Source organism: Micropterus salmoides, unplaced genomic scaffold, assembly GCF_014851395.1.
Source record: "Micropterus salmoides isolate LMB-PRFRI ecotype aquatic unplaced genomic scaffold, ASM1485139v1 Ms_hic_scaffold_10, whole genome shotgun sequence".
NCBI lineage: Eukaryota > Metazoa > Chordata > Actinopteri > Centrarchiformes > Centrarchidae > Micropterus > Micropterus salmoides.
In genome coordinates this window covers 24,310,557-24,332,349 of record NW_024040041.1, presented here as the reverse complement: position 1 = coordinate 24,332,349, position 21,793 = coordinate 24,310,557, and the positions used below count along the sequence as shown (strand labels likewise).

Genomic DNA, 21,793 nt, shown 5'->3' with positions numbered 1-21,793 from the left:
ACAATTAACCCTCTGATTTCTTCAACTTTCACTCAGGAGCAAATCTTTAAACTTGAAAGAAATACTGATTTGACTGTTTTTACTGAATGATATATTTTTTTATTGTGATGACATTTTTGGCCATATCGCCCAGCCCTAATTACAGCTTTCCCTTAACTCTCCTGTTAACATGCATTTTGTGGATTTACTGCTTTCACAAGCCTTTTCAAGGCAACTAGGGCACCATCTAGTGTTAAATTTTAACAGTGACCTCTGCAGGGGTTGTTTGACTATCCCAGATGAAATTACCACTGAGTGAATTTCATTAACCCAACATAATACGGAGAGAAAAAAAACACATGAACTCAAGATTTTATTTGCTGAAACGTTAAGTTTTTAAAAAATACAGAGTTGCTACTGTTTGACAGGTCACTATACTTTGCCATCCCAGCTTATTTTAGCAGGGGTCCTTTAGAAACAACCTTGATAAAATACGTACGTGACCATCTTTTACCCATCTTGTCATTAATTTTTTCCCCAATGCCAGTCTCAAACCTCTAGAATGTTAATAGGTTAATCTACAGCAGTTTTATTTACAAAATTACACAAAAGCAAAACACAGCCCTTCTTCTGAAGAACATTTTGGAAAATAATTTAAAAACAGAAAAATACAATTATTGCAGTATACTACAATCTTGTTACATGATGCAAACGCACCATCTCGATGTACAGATTTCAGTGCAATTTATTCAGGTGTTCCCTCACCACAGGGAACATGAGCTTTGCCTCAGAGCATCAGGGATGTTAAAACCCCTACATCACATTTCCCCTCGCTTAGAGAGGGAGGTTCCTATGTGACAATGTTATTTCTATTTGGACACCACAGCTGTAATTTCATATGGTCATCACTGATGGGATTCTTCACATAACACACTGATATATGTACAAGTTACTGCATTACAAATTATTTGAGACCAAGGATCCAATAGAGAGCAAGTAGTCATATGACAAGATAAATAGTACTGAACAGAACTAAACTGTCTCTGAAAGTTACATTACAGAACTGGAGCTGTTCCTCTCTAGAACACCACTTTCTCATCATCCTAACATGATTCTGCTTATAGTTTCAGCCATTACATCTCTCTTTGGCTGCCAAAGTGAGCAAAACCTGTGAGAAAATTATTTTATATGGGAAACAAAAACACATCCAGTGGTTTCTTTGAATTATCATTCAAAAAGGGGTGGTGTTAATATACACCCAGCTGGTACATAAACCAATGTCTTGAGGAAGTCTCTTTAAATCTACACTGTTTTAAAAATTCAGGGCAAAACATGGAGGAAAAAAAAAAACATAAGCCAGAAGAAAATGTCAGTGTCAATTCTGAACCCGACACAAGCAGCACCACTTTGTGGCTACAACTTACTGCACTGTGTAGGTCAGTAATACGGTGGTTTAATGACAGCTTCCTGTCTCACTGCCTGCCTGTTGTCGCAAAGACTTTATCTTAAAACCCAAAACCAAGCCGGTTAGGTTAAGTCTTTCCTCTAGTAGTTGGGTGCTGGGACTACACTCCTTCACTTGCATTTTTATTCAAGAGCCATGATTAGGTGGGTGCTGGAGGTCCTGCCCTGAGAAGATTGGGTGTAGCAGTGGGTGGAGTTGGAGAGCTGCTGCTGCAGCGGCCTGTGAGGGCCGGGGTGTGAAAAGTGTGGGGTACAGGGCTGTATGTGGTACATGGTGGAGAGCTAAGGGGGTGTGGTGAAGTGCAGAAGCTGGGATAATATGTATAGGCTGACCAGAGAGAAAGGCCGTATGGTGGGCAGGAATCAACCCAGCATGTCCGAGTGAGTGTCCCAGAGAATGACCAAGGGAGTGGCCAAATTGAGACAAGGAGATGGGGGTAAGGTGGTGCTGGGGAATGTGGTGTACCTGGGCCAACTGGGCATGTGCAGGGTGTGGGTGGTGGGCATGCGCTGGGTGGATGCCCATGGCTGCAGCAGTGGCAGCATGGTGCTGCAGGATGGCGTGCTGCACTGTGGTGATTGACGTGCCGGAGGCTACAGACACAGTGGGCTGCTGAATGTGGATCTGCTGCAGGGTTGGGGGAGGGGGAGCCGGGGCCATGTTGGCTGCGGCTGCAGCAGCTGCGGCTGCGGCCGCAGCAGCAGAGGGAAACGTCTTCACCTGCTTGGCCATAAGCTGCTGTTGGATGTGTTGCTGTGCAGCCTGTTGCAGCTTGCTGTATTTCTCCATCTCCTCTGGTGTGAATGTAATGGGCTGACTCTCTAAAGGAGCCAGTCCATCCTCCTCTGCCTCCATGCCATCCTCCTCCAGGTTGGGTGGTGGATAAGATGGGTAGGCATGCATTGGTGGCTGCTGCTGCTGCATTTCTGGCATGAGGGACTCCAACATGGGATTCTGAGAGGGGTCCTGCCCAGATTCTCCTTGGTACTGGGGTATCATCATGGAAGGCTCCTGTTCAAACAATGGCCTGGGTTCTTGGTGCACCAGGACTTCTGTAGTAGGGTGCTGTGTCTCCTCTTGCACCGCTGTGCTCTGTGGGGCCTCCTCAATCTTCTGGACCAGTGGAGCTGGAGGTGGTGGTGGAGGAGGGAACTCCCTTATAGGCTCTACCAGGATAACCTCCCTCTCAGCCTCAGAGCCTTTCCCTGGTCCTGATTTCTCACCCTCATCAGGTCTGGTAAGGGGAATCAGGGGTTTCTTCCCTGCCTGCAGCTTACCAAACAGCGGCAGCATGGCTTTGTTTCCCAGGGTAGGGGGTAGTTTGGGACCAAAATAGCCCTGTGGCGGGTCCTTAATCTTAATCCCAGATTTTGTTCCTGTGGCAGAATCATCAGTGCTTTTTTTAGACTGAACCTTCTCCAACAGCTGGCGTGCAGTAAGGGTGTTTTTCTGGTCCCCTGCATCTCGGGACCCTCCTGGCCTCAGAGCCTGCGAGCTGGATGAATGGCTGTTGCGGTTAAGGCCTCGAGATGACGATGATCGTGGAGACTGAGAGCGGTAGATGCGAGAGCGGTTGAAGTCTCTGCGTTGTGCGTCACTGTCCCCTCGTCCCCTGGGAACTCGCCGGCGTGGGGAGCCTTTGGTGGAACTGGAGGTGCGGCTGGCAGAGCTGTGGCTGCGGCTGTAGCTGCGTCTCCAGGATCTTGCGCTGGTGCTGCGGCTCCAGCTACTGGAGCTCCTTGAGCTGCTCCGATGGTGCCGACGGTGCCTCTTCCTGCGGCTGTAGCTGCGTGACCGCGAGCGGGAGTCTTCTGAGGACGAAGAGGAGTACTGATGTCTCCTAGATCGTCTATGTCCTCGGCTTCCCCTCCGCTCATACTCCGAGTCTGACGAGCGTTTGGAGTGCCTCCGTCTGCGACCTGCGGTGCTGTAGTCACTGTAGCTGTCTGAGTAGCTGCGGCTACGGTGGCTGTAGGCGCTGCTGCCTGCTGAGGAGCGCTCAGAGCTGCTGGAGTAAGAGTGACTTCGGGAGGTTTGGCCCCGATGGCGCCGACGACTGCTGCCCCGCCTTTCCCCCCGCCTTGAAGAACGGCTGCAGGACCGCCTTGATTCCTCACTATGGTGACGCCGTTGTTCCCGAGGACTTGACCTATGATGACGTGAACGCTGAGCATTAGAGCCCCCTTCTTCTTCACTCTCGCTACTGGGAGGCCTACCAGGACCAGGACTCTTTTGGGCTGAAGTGGAGCAGGAGGCACTTTGAGGTGCACTGGAGTCAGTCTTTTGTCGCTTGGTGCCACTGTGCTCCTCTGAGGAGTTGGCCTTGTCTGTGCCTTTTCCGGTAGCTCCTTCCTCTGCTCCAGACCTGCAAGGCACTTCCTTTGTAGCACGTTTCCTCTTCCCCAGTTCTGCTCCTGTATTTCCTGTAGCCACTCCTCCTCCAGTTGTCAGCTGAACAGAGGAGGCAACAGTTTTTTCTTCTGACTTTGGTTTTGCTTTTTCCTTTTCATCACCTGTTGCCTCATCTTGATCTGGAGCCTTGTTTTTGCTCTTCTTCCGTTTGTGTTTTTTCTTCTTTTTGGGCTTCTCTTGCGTTACCTCAGTCTCTCCCTCTGCATCTTCTTTGGCTGCCTTTTCTTTTCCTTTGCGTTTTGAATGCTTGGCGGACTTCTTATGCTTCTTCTTTTTCTTTTTTTTCTTGGCACTACTGCTGCCTGTCACAGCCTTTTGCTCATCACCTTGTGATTGACCAGTCTCGCCCTTCGTCATTAGCTTGTCTTTGTCAGTGCTGGTCCCGGGTTTAGTGGTAGTATCTACTTCAGCTGTTGAGGTAGCCATCTCTTGTCCTTTGCCATCAGACTCTTCACAAGTCTTAGGGGACTTTACCGCTTTCCCACCACGCACCCCTTTGTTGCGGGACAGCTTGAAGTCAAAGTAGAGGGGATTACAGCTGTAAGACAGGGAAGGCTGAGCTTTTGTAAATTCGAGGAGCTCAGAGGGCCACTGCAGGGTGGTGCTCTCATCTTTGCTCAGAACTGGGAAGAAGGGACCTGTTGGGATTTTAGGACCTGAGGTGGAATCCAGAGTATCCTGTGTGCCCTCTGCTTTTTGTATAGGTGAAGTGGGTACGGTGGAAGCGGTGTCTGCTGAACATGGAGTGACATCCTCTGTATTCAATTTTGGCAATGGAGGAGTTGGCGCTGGGTCAGGGGTTGGAGAGATATTACCATGTTCTTTTTCAGTCATGGCCTCTGTTATGTTGGGTACTGTCTGTTCAGAACTGTCTTCAACCTTTTTCTCCTCCTGCCCCTCTTCCTCGTCTTCCTCTTCTTTGCTCGGACACTGATCAGTGGCTTTCATAAACAGCAAAAACTGGAAGTGAGGCTTCACCCGGCAGTGAGCTGGAGGTATATAGTGATAGTACTGAGGCTCCTGTCCAGCATACCCTTCCTCTTTTTTCATCATCATCTTCAGTTTGTTGAGAGTGGAGGCTAGAGAGGCTCCATCATCAGGCTGCTGCACCTCTTCCGTCCCTGCCACACTACTGCCGTCGCCCCCTTCACCTCCTCCTTCACCTCCCTTAGAGCTGTCTGTGCTGCAGCCAGATGTCTCTTCTTGCCCTCCAGCCTTTTCTCCCTCCTGGATCTCCTCTTCCTCCATAGCCTCCTCTCCATGATCAGCAAACACTGCTGCTGCTGTCTCCAGCTTTACTGGGGCTTTCTTGGCAAAAGAGAAAGACACACTGACTTTGGATGCACCACTAGGAGTTGGGGAGGAAGAGCTGTTCTTCCCCAAAGAAAAGCTGATGGTAGGGCCTGGCTTCGGGGAGGCTTGCTCAGTTTTATCTGCCACTGATCCTTCCAGGGCACACTCTGTCAAAGCAGTGTTCTCAGGTGTCATGTTGTCGCCATCTTCAGCATTCTCTCCATCCACAGCCACTGTGGTAGTTTTGAACATGGGCCCACTTCCTGGAGTACTGAAACACAAAAGCATGACAATGTGATGTGCGATACATGTTTCCAACTGAATACCAGATGTAACTGCAGTGAGAGTTCAACAGGATAATTACATGCTTGTTGTGTCTTTTTACATCACAAAGTGCCCAACAAGGTCCTGAAAGTCTTCAGTATCAGATTCATTTTTATAAAAAAAGCAAAAACCAAATCATTCCACGGAGGCTTGTGACGATTGGATCGCTTATCAATGATTGAAGGGATGATGAGCGATTAGTTTTTCATGTGCCGATATTAAGCGATTTTGACTAACTCACTATCAGAACTAAGATGACATAAAAACAGTCTATCTGCACCACACTGCAGTGTTTCCCATTCACTGATTTATTTGTGGTGACATGACAATATCAACACTGACCACCACATACTATATAGCCTACTATTCAATACGAGTAAAATCATAATTATTATAAAAGCACATAGAGACGCTCACAGTGGGTTTCTGTGGGAAACTGTACTGTGTATTTTACAGATGTTTCTGGTGTTTTCTCTTAACGCTAATAAGCCTTTTTTTCCCCCCATGCTGGCATTTCACTGACTGCAGCAACGTAACCTGGCGATCAGATTGCCAATTGATGATCTCAAGTAGCCATGATTAGACAATATGAAAATAGAGAAGATCGCCCAACCATAATTCAAGGAATTATGAGTCTGTTATAGCAGGGTTTTTGACATGTCTGTTATTATAATATTAAAGAGTGGTGTAACGGATCGTAGTTGATCCGTACAGATCCCTCCATGGTGAAAAACTGCTTTATTGCAGCTTTAATGTGATGTTTATTGCAGCTTCAGTAATATCTAATGCCTTCCCTTCGACGCACAGCTCTGCTCGCTCACTGGAGCAGCTCTAGTCTCTTTGCCCATCTTTGGCACAGCAGCCTTCAGTCTTGATATGCTGTTACTCGTAACCAATCAGATAGTGCTGTGGGTGGGACAGTGAGTGAGACAAGAGAGGTGACTACAGAAAGAGAGAGCAGCTACATCAGTGCCGAAGTTGGGCTTATTAACATGAATTTAATCCTAACTTTATTTTTTTCTGATCCAAAACATTTTCAGATTGGTGACTCAAAACCATGATGTAATCTGAACTGTAAATTGTGGTGTTTGTTTGACCTAACTGGTTACACTGTGGTCATTCAAAACACAACAGGCACACTAAGTTATAGATTTTGAAATCCAGCCAGCAGAGGGCACTCCAGGAATAAATTCTTACATGTCCTGTAGTTTCCTCTGCTCAGCCAGCTCATGCAGCCGGCGCAGCATCTTTTCTTGCTTCTTTCCATGTTTCCGCGAACGGGATGACACATTACGAGCAAACTCTCTCTGCTTCAGCTCTTTAAGCCTCTGCATTACACAGAAGCAAAACATTGACAACACAGGGAGAAACAAAACACATCAGGATCTCTTCTCTCCCAGAAAAAAAGAAACACTTATCTCATGTTTCTCTTCATTATGAGTGCAAGAACTTTTAATCACAACTTGTACCTGCTTGTGAGCGTGATCATAAGAGTTGATGTGGTTGTCAAACTCCTGGTGTTTGGTGTACTGTTTGTCACATAGCTCACAGTAGAAGTTGGCTCTCAGGTCTTCCAGAGCCTTTGCAATGGCTTTCTCTTTTTCCATCTGGTCCTATTTTTGATTGGAAAGACAGGAGGACATGAGTGAATCAAATTAAGAAAAAAAAATTACAGTTACTACAGTACCTGTCTTCCATTTCATCCTATTCCAGATGTATTTACCACAGCAGCTCAACTAATATAGGTTATAGAACAAACAATAATTATCAGAATAACACAAGGTTGAAGGGCCTCACCTTGTATTTTTGCCGCAGTTCTTCAGTATCCTCCTTCTCCACTTCCAGCACTCTTCTCTTCTCTGTGGCGTCCTCTGCATAGTCCAGCTAAAAAGGAGAAAACAAAACACCCCTGAATCAAAGGGAACAGTTCAAATTAATCTTACGCCATGCCATTAATACATGTGGACAAGCTGTTATACTGTTGGCACATTTGGGCTACAGGGGCTATGACTGGTCAGTTGTGTTGCTTGTAGGCATGGGCTATTACCGGTTTCAAGGTATCCCGTGGTATGAAAAAGTCAAGGTTTCAAAAACACTAAAATTTTCCGTTATACGGTTGCTGCCGTCAAAGACGTACTGTACTTTACAGGTATCCTGCAGGTTGTGTGTGGCTTAGAGAGGGTAACACGACCCCTCCCCCTCCAGTTGGTGCGAGTAGTCAGTCACCTCTGTGTAGGATGGCCGAATGAGGGGAACCCCTGAACATTTTCCCCCGTTGAAAAACACAGGAAGTAACATGACAAATATGATATCCCATCTATAGGAGTACCATCCACTACATGGCTAATTAACTAGCTAACATCAGCCAGTTTCACCCCTCACGTTACTTCATAGAGCGGGGAAGAGCAGAGTACTACGTTTCTGCGATTTAGTACAACAATTAAATTTAACTGGTATTATGTCTATATAATGGTCCTCCAGCATTGTGTAAATCACAACATTAACAAAAATAATAATAAAAATTAATGCTGGGCAACGATTAAATAAACCGATTAGATAAAATGTTTAATCGTGATTTATCGCATTAATCGCATTGTTATGCGCAAAATTGAATAATGAATTCTAAAATAGTGTATAAAATGTACTGCTATATACACAAAAATGCAATCACATGTGGTTTGCAAACATTTAAAACAAATAAGGTAAGGTGCTTTTTACCAGCAGTATTTCCTTTACACAGTAGCAATAAAATATTTCTTGCAAATCTAGCTGTATGTGTGTGTGTGTGTGTGTTAGACACGCTCACACTTTCACTCGCTCTTCTTGTGTGTGTATGTGCATCAACACTATAATAATAATTTATTTTATAGTGTTATTTGATATTATTCTTAGCAGCAGTGGTATATGTTGTTGCTTAAAAATAAAATATAGTGTTCAATGGAAAAAAGTTTCATTCAAAGATATCACATTTTAGAGCTTTTAAACGTGATACTGTGAAACCGTGATTTTGTGCTTAAGGTTATCATACCGGGTAAATCCCATGTCGGTCCATGCCTAGTTGCTCGTGTTTTCTCATATGTGTTTCTGATGCTGACAGATTGTAAAGTCCAGCTGAAATCCCGTTTAAATCACCCCAAATAAATTCTCCATCTATGTATGAATACTGGAATGGTGTCCATCAAATCATTGCAAAACTAGTGGGAGACATTATGAAACAAAAAAATGTTAATTATAAATTTGTTTCTTGATGTTTCTGATTTTTTTCTCAAAGGAGAACTGAGGAGTTATTTACCGGGCAGATATATGTGCTGCAGCAGACAAAAATTGCTTTTTCATTTCAGTTGGACTTGAGTAAGATATGATGGATTATAGGAACACATCAACACAGAAGCAAAAATCTTCCTTAAAGCGGATAAATGATCGAGCATTGAACATCAGGCATACTGGAGGAAGCAGATTTGAAGCATCTGCACCTTTGCCATTGTTACTGTATCATACTGTATTTTCTGTTAGAAATGAGGTCCAGGCTCTGCACACTGTAGTCAAGATCTTTAACAGACAGCCTGACAAACCACTTGTGTGGACTGTGCTTTGTTCACTGTCATGCTGAAGCAGCCACCACAAAGATATTACAGACAGCATATGTTATGTAGCAATGACACTTCTCTTTAGTGGACCTAACCCATACAATCAATCTTCGTCCACTGACCGATTTGCATGTGGCACCTATTCATTCGCTCGGGTATAATTCTCCTGGCATCCACAGCACTCAGATTTGTCTGTCACACTGCAAGTTGGTTATGCGTGATTGATAACGTCAGAGAATGTTTTTGCTATACATCAGTCTAATGTGGCTGAACTTTACACTCCTCCAGCTGAAACTTGGCACTGTGCATGGCGCTCTTTGGCTCATGTATGGGTTTAACTCCATGAAAATGTATTTAAAGCACCAAATTATTCTTCCAGAGACTGTCTGGAAGACAGTAGTGAGCGTTTAAACCGAAAACAGATTTAAAAAAAAATAAAGTTTCACCGTTTGGTAATCCTGTTTTGTGACCTCATGTAGCCAAGTGGCCCACAACCTTGCATCTGAACTTCTGTTTTCTCCTAGTTGTTTCCACCGAACAGTAACATAACTCACACTTCACCAGGGTGGCTCTTGAAGGGTAGAAATTTGAGTAAACTGTTCTATCTCAGTACCATGCTGAAAGCCACTGACAAATATTTGTGTTACAACATCTTAATGATCTTTATTATCATCTTTATTTTATATACCTCTCAGCAAAGATTGTCATCTTATATGTATCCTAATTTTGTTACAGCAAAGTAATATTAAATATTACAGTGGTGAGAACTCTACTAAGAACTTGTCTGATATCAAAACAAGTTCAGAGCAAACGCGTAAGAATAGCTTAAGCTATTGTTGGTCACTGTCAGTGTGTTGTGCCCTGAAGGCAACTGGCACATTTAACTGGACATTTAACTGCCCGGCGCATCTAATATATTCTCATTAATAAGAACAACATAAATAAGTAATGGGGATGAAATAAACAGCATCATACCTCCATCTCCATCCGTCCCATCCCCATGACATCATATTTGAGGATGATGGGCACAGGGTCAGTGCGACCTGAGGGAAAAGAGACAGAGAGAGGACTAGGTGAGTCTTTGAGACTGAGACGGAGGGCCAGCTCGGAGACAGCCTGCTTTTAGAGCATAGGGTGCTGGGGTTAGAGAATTTTGCCTTGAAGTGCAAAGAGACCAGAAAGCTACAGTGAACCAAACATCAGCCATTCTCACAGCTTACTGCAGCCACCAAGACCAATTTATCTAGTGTTCCTGTTAACCTGGCTGCTAATTTGCATTTTCAATCAGTCAAATTAGCTGCAATTATTGTTTTGCTGGTGAATTTAAAAGAGTAAAAGATATCAGGGTTGTTCAGCACTACAGTATGCCTTACTAGAGAAAGATAAGGTTCACTAGAAACAAGGCTATCAGCTTTAAGCCAATCCTGTTTCCATATCTATTCAGTGTAGTTGTGCCACCCACCACCCCTCCTCCACCCGTTCGATGCTGCAGTCCTGGTTAGACCAGAATGCCAAGTTTATCAAGGACGCTACAGCTTGAGGGAGAGTGTGTGAGTGTGTGTGTGTGTGTGTGTGTGTGTGTGTGTGTGTAGGGAGTTGCAACAGGCCTGCACAGCTGCTGCCACTGCTCACAGAGTGCCACTGCGACATCCTCCATGAGGGGAACAAAGCCTCCCAATATTATCTAAGGCCTATTGCATCATCTCTTTCTGAAATGTCTGCAGCCTGGATGACCCTTGAAAGCCCCTTTCACTGTCCTCAGGTCCAAATCTGTCCCCTTGTCCCAGGTCCCCTTTCTCATCATGACTGTAGCTGAATGATTAGTTTCCTCTGTCTACTTAAGCTATGTTATGTAAGCTGTGAAAAGAGCTAGATCGGAAGGAAATTAACTGTAGAAAAATAAACAAACCAAAGACAAAAAACAGAATGAAACATTAAAGATATAAAATATTTAAAAATCAAAACTACTTTGGAGATTGACACGGAATTGCTTAATCCACTCATAATCAGCCAAACAAAGCAGAGAGAAGGACAGAGTAAAATTAAAAAAGGACACAAGCACTGAACTACAGCAGAGTGACGTCACAGGCCAGGTATCGCCATGGTGACAGTGCAAGGGATGGGGATACTTACCTGGTAAAACATGGGTATGGGTGGGTGGGGGTGGGGGGGGGGGGGGGCAGACAGACAGATAGACATGGGGATCTCAACACAAAAGGAAAATAAAGAATTTGGACTAGTCTGCTGCTCCTGTTGCCAGCCAGATACAAGATACAATAATCAATCTTACTGATAGTGATTATCAATTCAGTTTGGTTTCAGTTTTTTTCCCTCCCGCATATTCAAGTTAGTTTTTTTTTTCATGAATCAAATTTCTATGTATACCATTGGGCGTATGGAATAACGACAAGCACCGGGGTTAGAAATGTACAATCAAAGTGTCATTGTTATATCTGTGCCAAGTAGGCCAGGCGGTTTAAATTTCACCCAAATTTGACTAAAAATGAAGGACTTTCTCAAATTATCCACTGTCCTGTGAAAGTAATACTGTGAGCCAAAAAGAGCATGTATAATGTATTAAAAAGGGGCTATATGTAGTTTTTTAAATGAAATTAATCACTTTTTAATTGCCTATTTGTAAAAGGGTTATAACCTCACATAAAAATGAATCATTCGCCTGTAAGCTGGTTCCTATGTGAAGAAATCTGATTGTATTTTCTACAAAATCCATTGGCTTAGGCAGTGATGTTCATGTGCACTCCTGAGCCTCTTGCCTATTGATTCTGAACTCAACAGTGACAACACCGCAGGCGACACCTAAAAACGACAGGCTCCCAAGCACAACACAGACTCCCAACAAAAATTCCATGCAGGGATAAAAAAACAACAAAAAGGTTTTATGGGCTGAAGGCCGTCAGGCCAAACTAGAATCAGATCCACATCGGGCGGAAACACAGGTCAAACCTGACCCTGAGTTGACTTCTAATCCTGTTAGACAGGTACGCTGCGGATCACGTGAAATATATTGGGATTGTGTGTTTTAGTTGGCTCAAGTTAGCTAACGCCGACATATTATCATGACGGCTATATGCAATCAATGAAACAATGTCATGCAACAAGCTTGGATTAGTTTAACATCAAGCTGATAAAAATATTACGTAACGTGGGAGTTTACCTGAGTTTCCCGCATTTTGTGTGATGCTGTCTCCAGGGTGTCGGCCTCTGTTTTGGCTCACTCACCTCACCGCTAAAGGCCACTAAAAAACTACACATGGCCCCTTTAAATGCAACTGCATTTTAAGGCTTGGACTGAATTTATTGCTTTAATCGGGGCTGCTTCCTGGCACATTATTACCTTTCTGGACAGAGGAAGGTAAGAACATTATTGGAAGTAAATATCTGTGTCATTCCCGTGCTTTCCTTGAGTAATTTAGTCATCACAGCCCAATGACATTAATTCTGAAATCATAGATGCATGGGCATTGTAACATATAATGGCCTGCCTTGACTCTCCACTGCAGTGTCTGGCAGCTGGGTGGGCTTTTATCTAAAAACGTAACACTGATTGCATGATTTGAAAGAGCTTTTTCCACTGAGGAACTGAGAAGAGGACTGATTATGTGATATCTGGATCACAAGACTATCTATTGACAGACATGTTCACACTCTAGAGAAGTGAAACCAAAAAAGGGGTTAGTCTGTTAGCCAGCCACTGCAGTGGTCTGTCTGAATTGAGTCACAAGCCAGGCCCAGAATTAAAGATTAATGAACAATTACAGTCATCCCAAACTATCACCAATCTTTAAACACAGTGACAATACTTCGACATTACCCATTCCAGTGGGGAAAAAAAAGGACCAGACAAAAACAATGTGCATCTAAATCACAGGGTGTAAATCACAAGGTTTAAAAAAACTGAAAACAAACAAAATGACAATGTTCTAAGAGTAATACATATGCATGATAATATACAAGCAGCAGAATGACGACTAATACAGAGAGAATTGAAAGCCTATGTAGCATTGGTGCTCTGATGAGAGGAAAACAAAAAATGGGAGAAATTAAAATAAAATAAAAAAAACAATTCAATTGGGGGATAAAATAACATTTACCACTAAGTTTACCATCAGCACAACATGGGCAGGATCAAATCGCTGTAAAAAAGAAACACCAATTGGTTAAGCAGGAAGATTGAGGCACATAGAGAAGGGAGGGTGGGGTTGGGAGTGTGGTTGTGGGGTGTAGGTTTATTACCAGAGGGGCATCAGTGTGTCACCCCCACCCCCCTCATCCCTTCACTCAGGGCTAGGTGCTTACAGGGATTTTCGCTCACCACTCTCTCCCAACCACTCGTCCCAGTCCCCAGGCCCCTAGCCTGGCGTCTTGCTCCCTCAACCAGAATATTCCCCAAACGTACCAAACTACCTAAAAACTTAAAAGCCCTGCAAACCCTCACTTTTTATCTTCACAGAGTGGAAACTAATTTATTTGAAACCCCATCAGATAAGTACTTTTGAGGAGCTGTACTGGGTGAGGGAATCATTAAACAAACAGCGTCTGATGGAATATTAACTCTGACAGGTAAAAGGAAGTGCATCGTCTAACAAAAGTTGTGAATCTACTTTTGGAGTGTCTGGTATGGGGAAATGATTTTGCCTTTTATTTAAAATATTTCTTTTAACATGTGGTCAAATATCTAGTCTGACATGATGCCTCTAGGGATGACCACCATTTTCCCCCTTTGAGCTTTTTTGCCTTGTCAGCCCAGTTAGCAAATCTCCCTGAGATTCTTTCATTTCCTCACTAGCCTACAGCCAGCCAGCTTGTTTTGGGATGTGCTTAACCCCGGAACAAGTGAACACATGACACATAAAATGTACCTGAGGAAAGAGCCAGCAAGGCTTTGAGCAGTGCTTAGAGCAGGTTCTGCATTGCTATGCAGCAGCGGTTTTTACCAAAGTACACTTAAAATTGTGAACTGTGCGCCTGTCTGGAGTGTTACATTTCACTCCATCATGTGAAAGTGGTAGTTCAGTGTGTTACCTCCAACACTGCTTAAAGCCCCAGGTGAGTGTGACAGTTTGAGGCAGGCAGGAGTGCACCTCTGGGACAAACATGCTGTGCAGGAGGGGCAAATAAACAGGGGGAGGACGGGAGCACGTAACCATGGGGAAAGAGACATTCGGGGTGTAGAAGGGTGGTGAGGTTTTCCCTGTAAGTTGACTCTATGGCCCGGTCAGTAACATACGCACACATATCTCAGTCCCACGTAATGGCCACACACATACACACAAGTTTCACAGGTTTGGAGGTAGAAACAGGCAAACAAGCAGAGGGGGAAAACTTGTCTACTCTGCAAGCCATTCAAAGTCTGAGCCGTAGTTACAGCCAATCAGATACCCGTGAGCAGCAACGGAAACTCAAAGAGAAAAAAAAATCTAACATACGTGGAGATGATGATTCTAAGGGATGTGATGAAATCATGGCTTCCTAAATCTATCTTGATTTCAAATGGATTTTTGTTCTTTGTTCAAATCGAAGCACTTTTCACTTGCAGATTGAAATAAAGGTTTAGTGATTATGAAGCAAAGAGGAGGAAGCTGACAGAGGCCATTAGCCTACGGTACACTGTAAAAAGGGGTGTTACATTGAGGTCAACTGCAGAGTGGGAGAAAAAAACACCCACACACACACACCCACAAACACCCATACACACACACACACACACACACACACACATACAGAGGGGATCCAACAAACCTTACCTAAAAAGGGGCAAAAAGGACAAAAGAAGAATAAGAACAAAGTCAATACAGTGAAAAACTTAAAAAGGGGACACAATGCTTTCACTTCAAAATTCAAAACCTTCTCTTCTGGCAAGGAGGACAGTTAAGGAGAGGAAGATTATAATAATTATCCAGCAGGCTTCAATGTGATGCAAGGGTGCAATTGTGTTGTGAGCCTACTCCTAATGTGCATTAGCAAATTTGAACAGAGATAGTGGGCTCCACCACTGGGCCATTAATTCCTACACAACAACTGGACACACTTTGCCGCAGTCTCATCTGCCCACAAAGCAAGGTGCTTACATAACCACACATCAGTGGTGCCAGCGGCAGAAACAAGAGCACAGTCAGCCCCTGCAACTTGTTCTCTCCTCCACACAAAGCACGCATCCTTATCACATAATATAGATCGCTATTCAGATGTTCAAAGCCAGATAGCAATAAACAATGACGGACACCAAATGCTAAACTGATGTGTTGTTTCTCTCCATACCCTTGTCAGCCTGCCCAGAATGAAACCGCTTCCTTGTCTACTCTGGTCCCTGGACATTGTCAGGCCGACAATAACTATGTGGCAACACATGAAAAAAAGCCATATATGTACACGAACAAGAGGTGCTAGGGCCGGCACGACACAGCCACAATCAACATTTAATGTCTAAATGTCAGACCATAACATATCATGGCTCTTCAATCAGATTAAAACCAATGTGAGCAGATATAAATAATATGGATATAATGTGAGCATATATAAATAAAGATACAAGTGATTTACCTGCATGTAAGACTATTTCCACACTACACAATTAAATCTGATGACACACTTTATATGTGAAAATTACTTCTCAGACCACACTAAAACACTATAACAATAGAAAACAGGATAAACTTCTTCTTACTCTTACTTTTTTGGTCAGGTAATAACAAAATTCTTTAACATAGCCATCATCTGGGAAAGTAAGGACACATGCAGCCTGGTTACTCTGCTTAATCTCAGCAGGTTAAACCTCTTGTTTTGCGAACACCTGCTCCAAATGAGCATGTAGTACTGTACTGTATGTTTCAACACAGTAATGCAAACAATTCAGGAATTCTCATAGACATAATTTTTGGTGTCTAGTATCTGAAATAATGCACAGAAAACTGAAATATCATTATCAAAACCATTAATACAAGGAAAGCATGGATTTTTTAATAATCTAACTATGCCGCCTACAAATCAAATTAAGGAGTCTGAACACAGGTAACTCTATTTACATGTAATTTAAGTGACTCACTTTGGTAGCTGTGCTACATGTAAGGCTGTAACCTGTTTATAATTTGGGCATGTGCTGAAGACTCGATTTTGCAGAGTGAGTGGTGTTTCCCATTAAAATGCTAATACTGAGCACATGTTACTGCTGGGTTTACAGGGAGAGCAATGCACTTGAGTTGCAATTGAGCAAGACAGGAAGAAATGACTTAATGAGAGATTTAGAAATGAAACAGGTAGATCTGTGGTTAAAATGGTCTGAGAGGATAGAAAAGAACATAGTGGAGGAGGCAGGGAAAACTAAATGCTAAAATTAAAATTATATGGAGACTGCAAAGACTCAATGGCCTGCCAGTGATGACATCACTCATGGACAATGCTATCCACATTATCCTCTTTGGAGAAAGTGCAGGCAAGGGTGAGGCAATGAAAACAGAGATAAAGCAAGAAAGAGAGAGAGAAGAAAGATACTGATAAAGAGAAGAAAGAGGGTGAAGAGACAGGAAGAGGTTCAGTGGAAACATGCCAGGTCTCTGCACCACTGCCTCCGAGCCAATGGGCCTATGAGAACAGCAGGGCTGAGCTAATAAAGTGCTGACGTTAGCCAAGACCAACCCACACACTCAGCTCTGTTCAGCCTGCTCCCTCTTACAGCAAGTCAAAATCAGCTACGCCATCCAATTACAGCTGTCTCCAGAATGTAAACCTATTTAATGCAGCTTTCTAGTCAAAAGCTTTCTACATCTTACAGAATGAATTCAATGTGCAGAGCTTACGGAGCATTTTCATGGTACAACTTTCACTACACTCAAGAGACGATCCTCAGTCTTAAAATAAAAGAGAAAACTTTTAGTGCACATGACCTTTTGTTAATAAAATAGATTTTCAAAAGAGTGAATGTTACACAGACTATAGAGATTTATATCAACATTGTGAATTTAGTAAAACCTTAAGACATAATCGAAACAGACTCAAACAAATCCAGACCGTCTAGTGTACCTTAGTTCTGGATTGAGTGCAATTTCATTTCCACAGGGGCCTGGTCCCAGACAAGGCCTAAGAAACGTCTTCTATTTTGCATGAGGCAGCCATGTTGGATACAGTACTGGCTAACATGTTGGTTTGCGTTTCCAGAATCAACCATCATCACTTATCACTGCCCAGAAAGAAAATAAACGGGTTCAGAGAAAGATCTGGTGAAGGTACAAGATATACATGCTGGCACATCAGCAATCCACGTTCAAGTACATATCCACTTAAGCATAAGCTGGTTGGCTAAAACAACTGGGTGTGAACAAAACTGTATTCAATTAAACTGTGATTTCTAAGAGGGAATTATTCGGAATTGCTAAACTAAATGCGTCACTGTAAGACAAAGAAACACTTCACTTCCATCTCCCAACCCTGAGGATCTCTTCCCTGACTCTTAAAATCCTTTACAAGGCCTCTGGAAAATTCTCCTCGCTCTTCCAAGTTCAAAAGAACAGCAGCACGAGAGCGACAGGAACAACTGGAATGACGTTTGTTTAAATGAAAATCCATTTACCAAGCAACAGACACAAAAGGAGAGATCAGAGAAAAAAATGTGAAGATAACAGAAAATTTGCTGATACAAAAAAAACCCTGGAAATACAAGGGGAAAGAAAAAGACAGTGGGTTGTGGCCCAGTACCACCAGCATTCATTGATCATAGGTGTACAGAGGAGTGAGTCCTTACCCTGCATGGTTTTGCCAAGGCCTTGCCCCAACTTCCAGCCATGTTTCTGAAGCAGCCGGTGCCCGATGTTATCCTAGCAGAGAGAAGACAGGAGAAAAAAACCAAAAATATTCCAATAATAAGAGAAGCTTTTCCCTGTGGGCACTGATCAAAAAACAAACAAACAAAACAAAATAAAACACTCAGATCACGCTATCATCATCAGCACAACCACCACCACCACCATCATCATCATCATCATCATTATCGTCATCCACATCACCTACAGCGTGTAACATCAGTGTCTTCCAGCACAAGGAGTGGTAAGGTTGGGGGTGGGGGGTTAGAGGGTGGGAGACTGAGCGGAAGGGTAGGTTTTCCACTATGATGAATACATGAGGCTATGTGTTGCCTGTAAACTGCAGGATACCGTCCTAGCTAGGAATGCAGATTAAAAACCTTTTTCTAAAAAGGCAGAGAAATTGGGCATGACCATTTCTATTTTTTTTGGATGATAAAAGATAACACATCAAATCACATCCACTAACTGATAATTTAAGGGGAGGAGGGAGAGGGCAATATATGTATCACACGCATACATATATGAACCACTACAAGAGCAAGATCTTAGTACACAAAGAAAAGTGACACAGAACAGGTATGGAAATCTTGCATTAACAAAACAAAGACCAGAAACTCCAAGCTTGCTGTGATTCTGTAACCATGACAAGGGAAGCACCATGAAACATATGCAGCTGTCACAAAAATATAGCGAGAGGAAGAGACAGACGTGGAGCTAGTGGGCCTTGGATTACCATTACAAGGCCCAGGGTGGACAGAATATTCACGTGTGAGGGGATATGTGGGTGTGCAGGTGAAGAGAGGGAGACATCATGTGCATGTAAGATATACTAGAAATAACTATTGTGCATGTTTTTGGACACCTCCACCATCTCTGGTCTGTTATCAGTGGCCTGGTCCTACCCACGTTCACACTTTTGATTTTAAACTATTAGTATTAAACACACATTTACGCTCTTAGCATGCCTCATCATTGTCATAGATATCATTAGTATTCATAAACTACAAAACATACTTTACAAACTAGATGGCTTTCACCCAACTGCAAGGCTGTTTTTAGGTGTACAACAAGAGAGAGTGAGACATTTTTCACACTGGATCCAAAAAGTGTGCAAATACAGTGAGGCCATCCACTTTAAAGTATTAATTAATTTTCTTTTAATACTAATGATTGCTATGACAAAGTATTTAAACACAATACATGTGGACAAGATCAGGCAACTGATAATGAATCAAAGAGGCTAAAGAAGAGTGCAAGAATATACACACCAGGAATTCCTAGCACACTCTGGGGCCAAATGTGAAAGTCTGAGACTGTTATATCACTAGTATGGGTCAGCAAGAAAACAAAAACATTAAGTGAAATGCAAGACCGTCCCACCACTACACACTACAGTACATCCTCAGGCACAAATAAACAGGAAATAATGAGATTTCTTAATAAGCAGTGTTTTTCTGTTGTGATTATAACTATTCCAAGCTTGTCTAACATTCACCAGAGTGCTGCATTCTACCAAAAACATACAAACCAAACAAAAAGGATATTTATAATCACAAAGAGATTGACATCAACTTTCACAAACAGAAAGTGAAGGGGTTGGAACAAAACAGCATGCAGCTTTTTGTTAAAGAGTTTTAACAAAAAGGATCGTCGGTGTGTTAGTAGCGCACTGTTAATGGTACACAAACAGAGAGGTGGGGCGGGCTGGGGTTGGAGGGTGGGTTAACAAAACTCCAATTGTGTTAGTCTCAGGTGGATCAGGCACAGAGAGGAAGGTGATGGCTCAACAGGGCTCAATTAATTCTCTTTGGCAAAAGAGCGGGTCAGGACAGAGGGCAGAACACAGCAGGCTGAGCCATGGTGTAGGTGAGATTCTAGGGTGGTGTAGGTGAGCTGGGCTTGTATGGGTTAGTGCATGTGAAGGGGAGTGGTAGTCACACACAGCACACACTGCATCTCCGCCCACAAGGTCTCATTTGGGATACATTTGGCGTAATCTTTTTGTCAACCACTGTTGGTATTTCAGAGCAAACTGTTGGCCTTCCTTTGCCCTATTTAGTACTTCTGGGGACAAAAAATCATTTGTAAAAAAAAAAAAAAAAAACCTGTGAAACACCACTTCACTGTCATGATGACTAGAAAAGATTTATCCAAAACATCTGGCTGATGTTTGCCTCGAATACCCACGAGAGAGGCTGAGCTGCCTCACTTCCTGTTTCTGTTAGGGTTTGGTATTTTTTCCCCTCCATTTCATGGATGTATGAGCTGTGCTTACTCTATGTGACTGTCAGATCCCTTCAACTTTGAGATGAGATAGGAGAGGAATCTGTGCTGGGCCTCACATGGTGGGAAGAGAATTGGTGACAGCCTGTCTGTATCAACTCATCACTAAGACCTTAAAGGCTACATTAACATGCTGTCACTGTGTATACGATGTTGCTGCCTGGCAGTTCCCAGGACATGTCATAAACTACGCAGAATTAGAAGCTGTATGTCTGAAAGAGTGTGTTGCCTCCTCTCTGGTGGACAGCATGTCCTCTGACTTCATTGTGAAAGAAAACACTGCAGAATTTGCTGCAGTGAACGCCTCCCCTCCAGCCGACATTGGATATGCTTCTGTCCCTTGCTGCAGTATTATGGTGCAATAACACTCTATACATGAACATTTATATTGATTTGAGGGGTTAGCTGATCTATTAAACCAAAGAAAATAAAATGAACCTAAAATATCCACCTAAGAAATACTCTTGCTCTGCCTCTACACAATCCCTGTTTGCTGATTTTGTTTATTTTTCATCAAAAAAGTTACAAACCTTTTAAATTTGATTTATTTTCTACTAGGGCAGGTTGGATGAGGCACCAGTCACTAATAAAAAGATTAGTTCAAAATGGGCACAGCAAAGGTCGGAGATGAGGCGCAGGCTGCGTGTTGAACACCAGATGAGTGCACCAAAAGAATAGACAGACAGACGGATGAAAGCAACGACGGCGAGTCCAACAGCAGTGCAAGTGGAGTGAAGGCATTTCCATACGAACCTGGCTTTAAAATACTGGGCTGTCAAAAAAACAGTCACACGTGACACAACGTAAGAAACCGGCCAAACGCTTTCAACTGCAATTCTGCTAGCTTCTCTAGTTCTTAAAAATGCAAATCTCTCTCTGCTTTTAAACAAACACAACACTGTACAAACAGAAAAGGTAGGCATGTCAATAAATCGACCAACTGACTGTTAATACAGGAGAAAGAAAATTAGAAAATGTTATCCAAACAAAAGAAATCTACAAGAGGGGGTGTTTTTAAAAGTGTGCACTGTGCTGTCATTGGCACAATGCATGGCAAAAGATATAGGTGAGGGAAGTGATATGCAGGGGACCCCACCTAGAGACCTCAGAGTACTTGGGAATCTTTTTGCTTCTGTCTATGCAGCCATTTAGATGTTTACAGTATTGATATGTTTGTGTGTCCCTGCCACTAAATTGTTCTGCTTCAGATTACCAAGGGGGATGTACCACGGAACAAGCACATTAATCCGCAAAGGTGACTAAACCCACATTAACCAAAACTACGCCTCTTGCATGTTCTGAAAGAAAATGGAAGAGACCCTTTAGTGAACGCTCTTGCAGAAAGTAAGTTGCTGCAGTTACTCATCATCCTCTCTCGTGTCCCTGAGGAATGTCAGTTGGCAAGTGCTGGTGGTGGACAGGGACTGTTTCCTGCTGCTCCACATAAACTCTTACAGTCCCTGTGTGTTTGGTGCTCTGTACATTCCTGGTCAGTCTCAGCTACTGCAGGTGTGACTAAATAGAAACAACTGTCTCAGTGCATCAAGAGCCAAACAACCTAAACAGAAGGCTCCTGCTTCCCAGTGAATGGAGGCAAGTGTAGGTGTGTCAGATTGAACGTTAAGGGATTAAAT

The 21,793-nt window shown here is 43.1% G+C and overlaps 1 protein-coding gene across 8 annotated transcripts in view; it reads right to left on the bottom strand.

The window, feature by feature from the left end:
- Nucleotides 1-339: 339 nt before the first annotated feature.
- The window catches only part of gpatch8 (G patch domain containing 8), a 29,187-nt gene continuing 7,733 nt past the window's right edge, over nucleotides 340-21,793 (bottom strand). For 2 of the 8 annotated variants that reach the window (XM_038703992.1, XM_038704002.1), the window contains 7 exons: nucleotides 20,913-20,931; nucleotides 17,816-17,888; nucleotides 10,036-13,214; nucleotides 7,271-7,357; nucleotides 6,943-7,086; nucleotides 6,671-6,801; nucleotides 340-5,420 (listed from right to left, as the gene is read on the bottom strand). In XM_038703992.1, coding sequence (XP_038559920.1) covers nucleotides 1,571-5,420; nucleotides 6,671-6,801; nucleotides 6,943-7,086; nucleotides 7,271-7,357; nucleotides 10,036-10,062 — 4,239 coding nt within the window. In that variant the 5' untranslated portion in view covers nucleotides 10,063-13,214; nucleotides 17,816-17,888; nucleotides 20,913-20,931 and the 3' untranslated portion in view covers nucleotides 340-1,570. The other 6 variants (XM_038703976.1, XM_038703983.1, XM_038704011.1 and 3 more) reach the window with 5 other exon arrangements.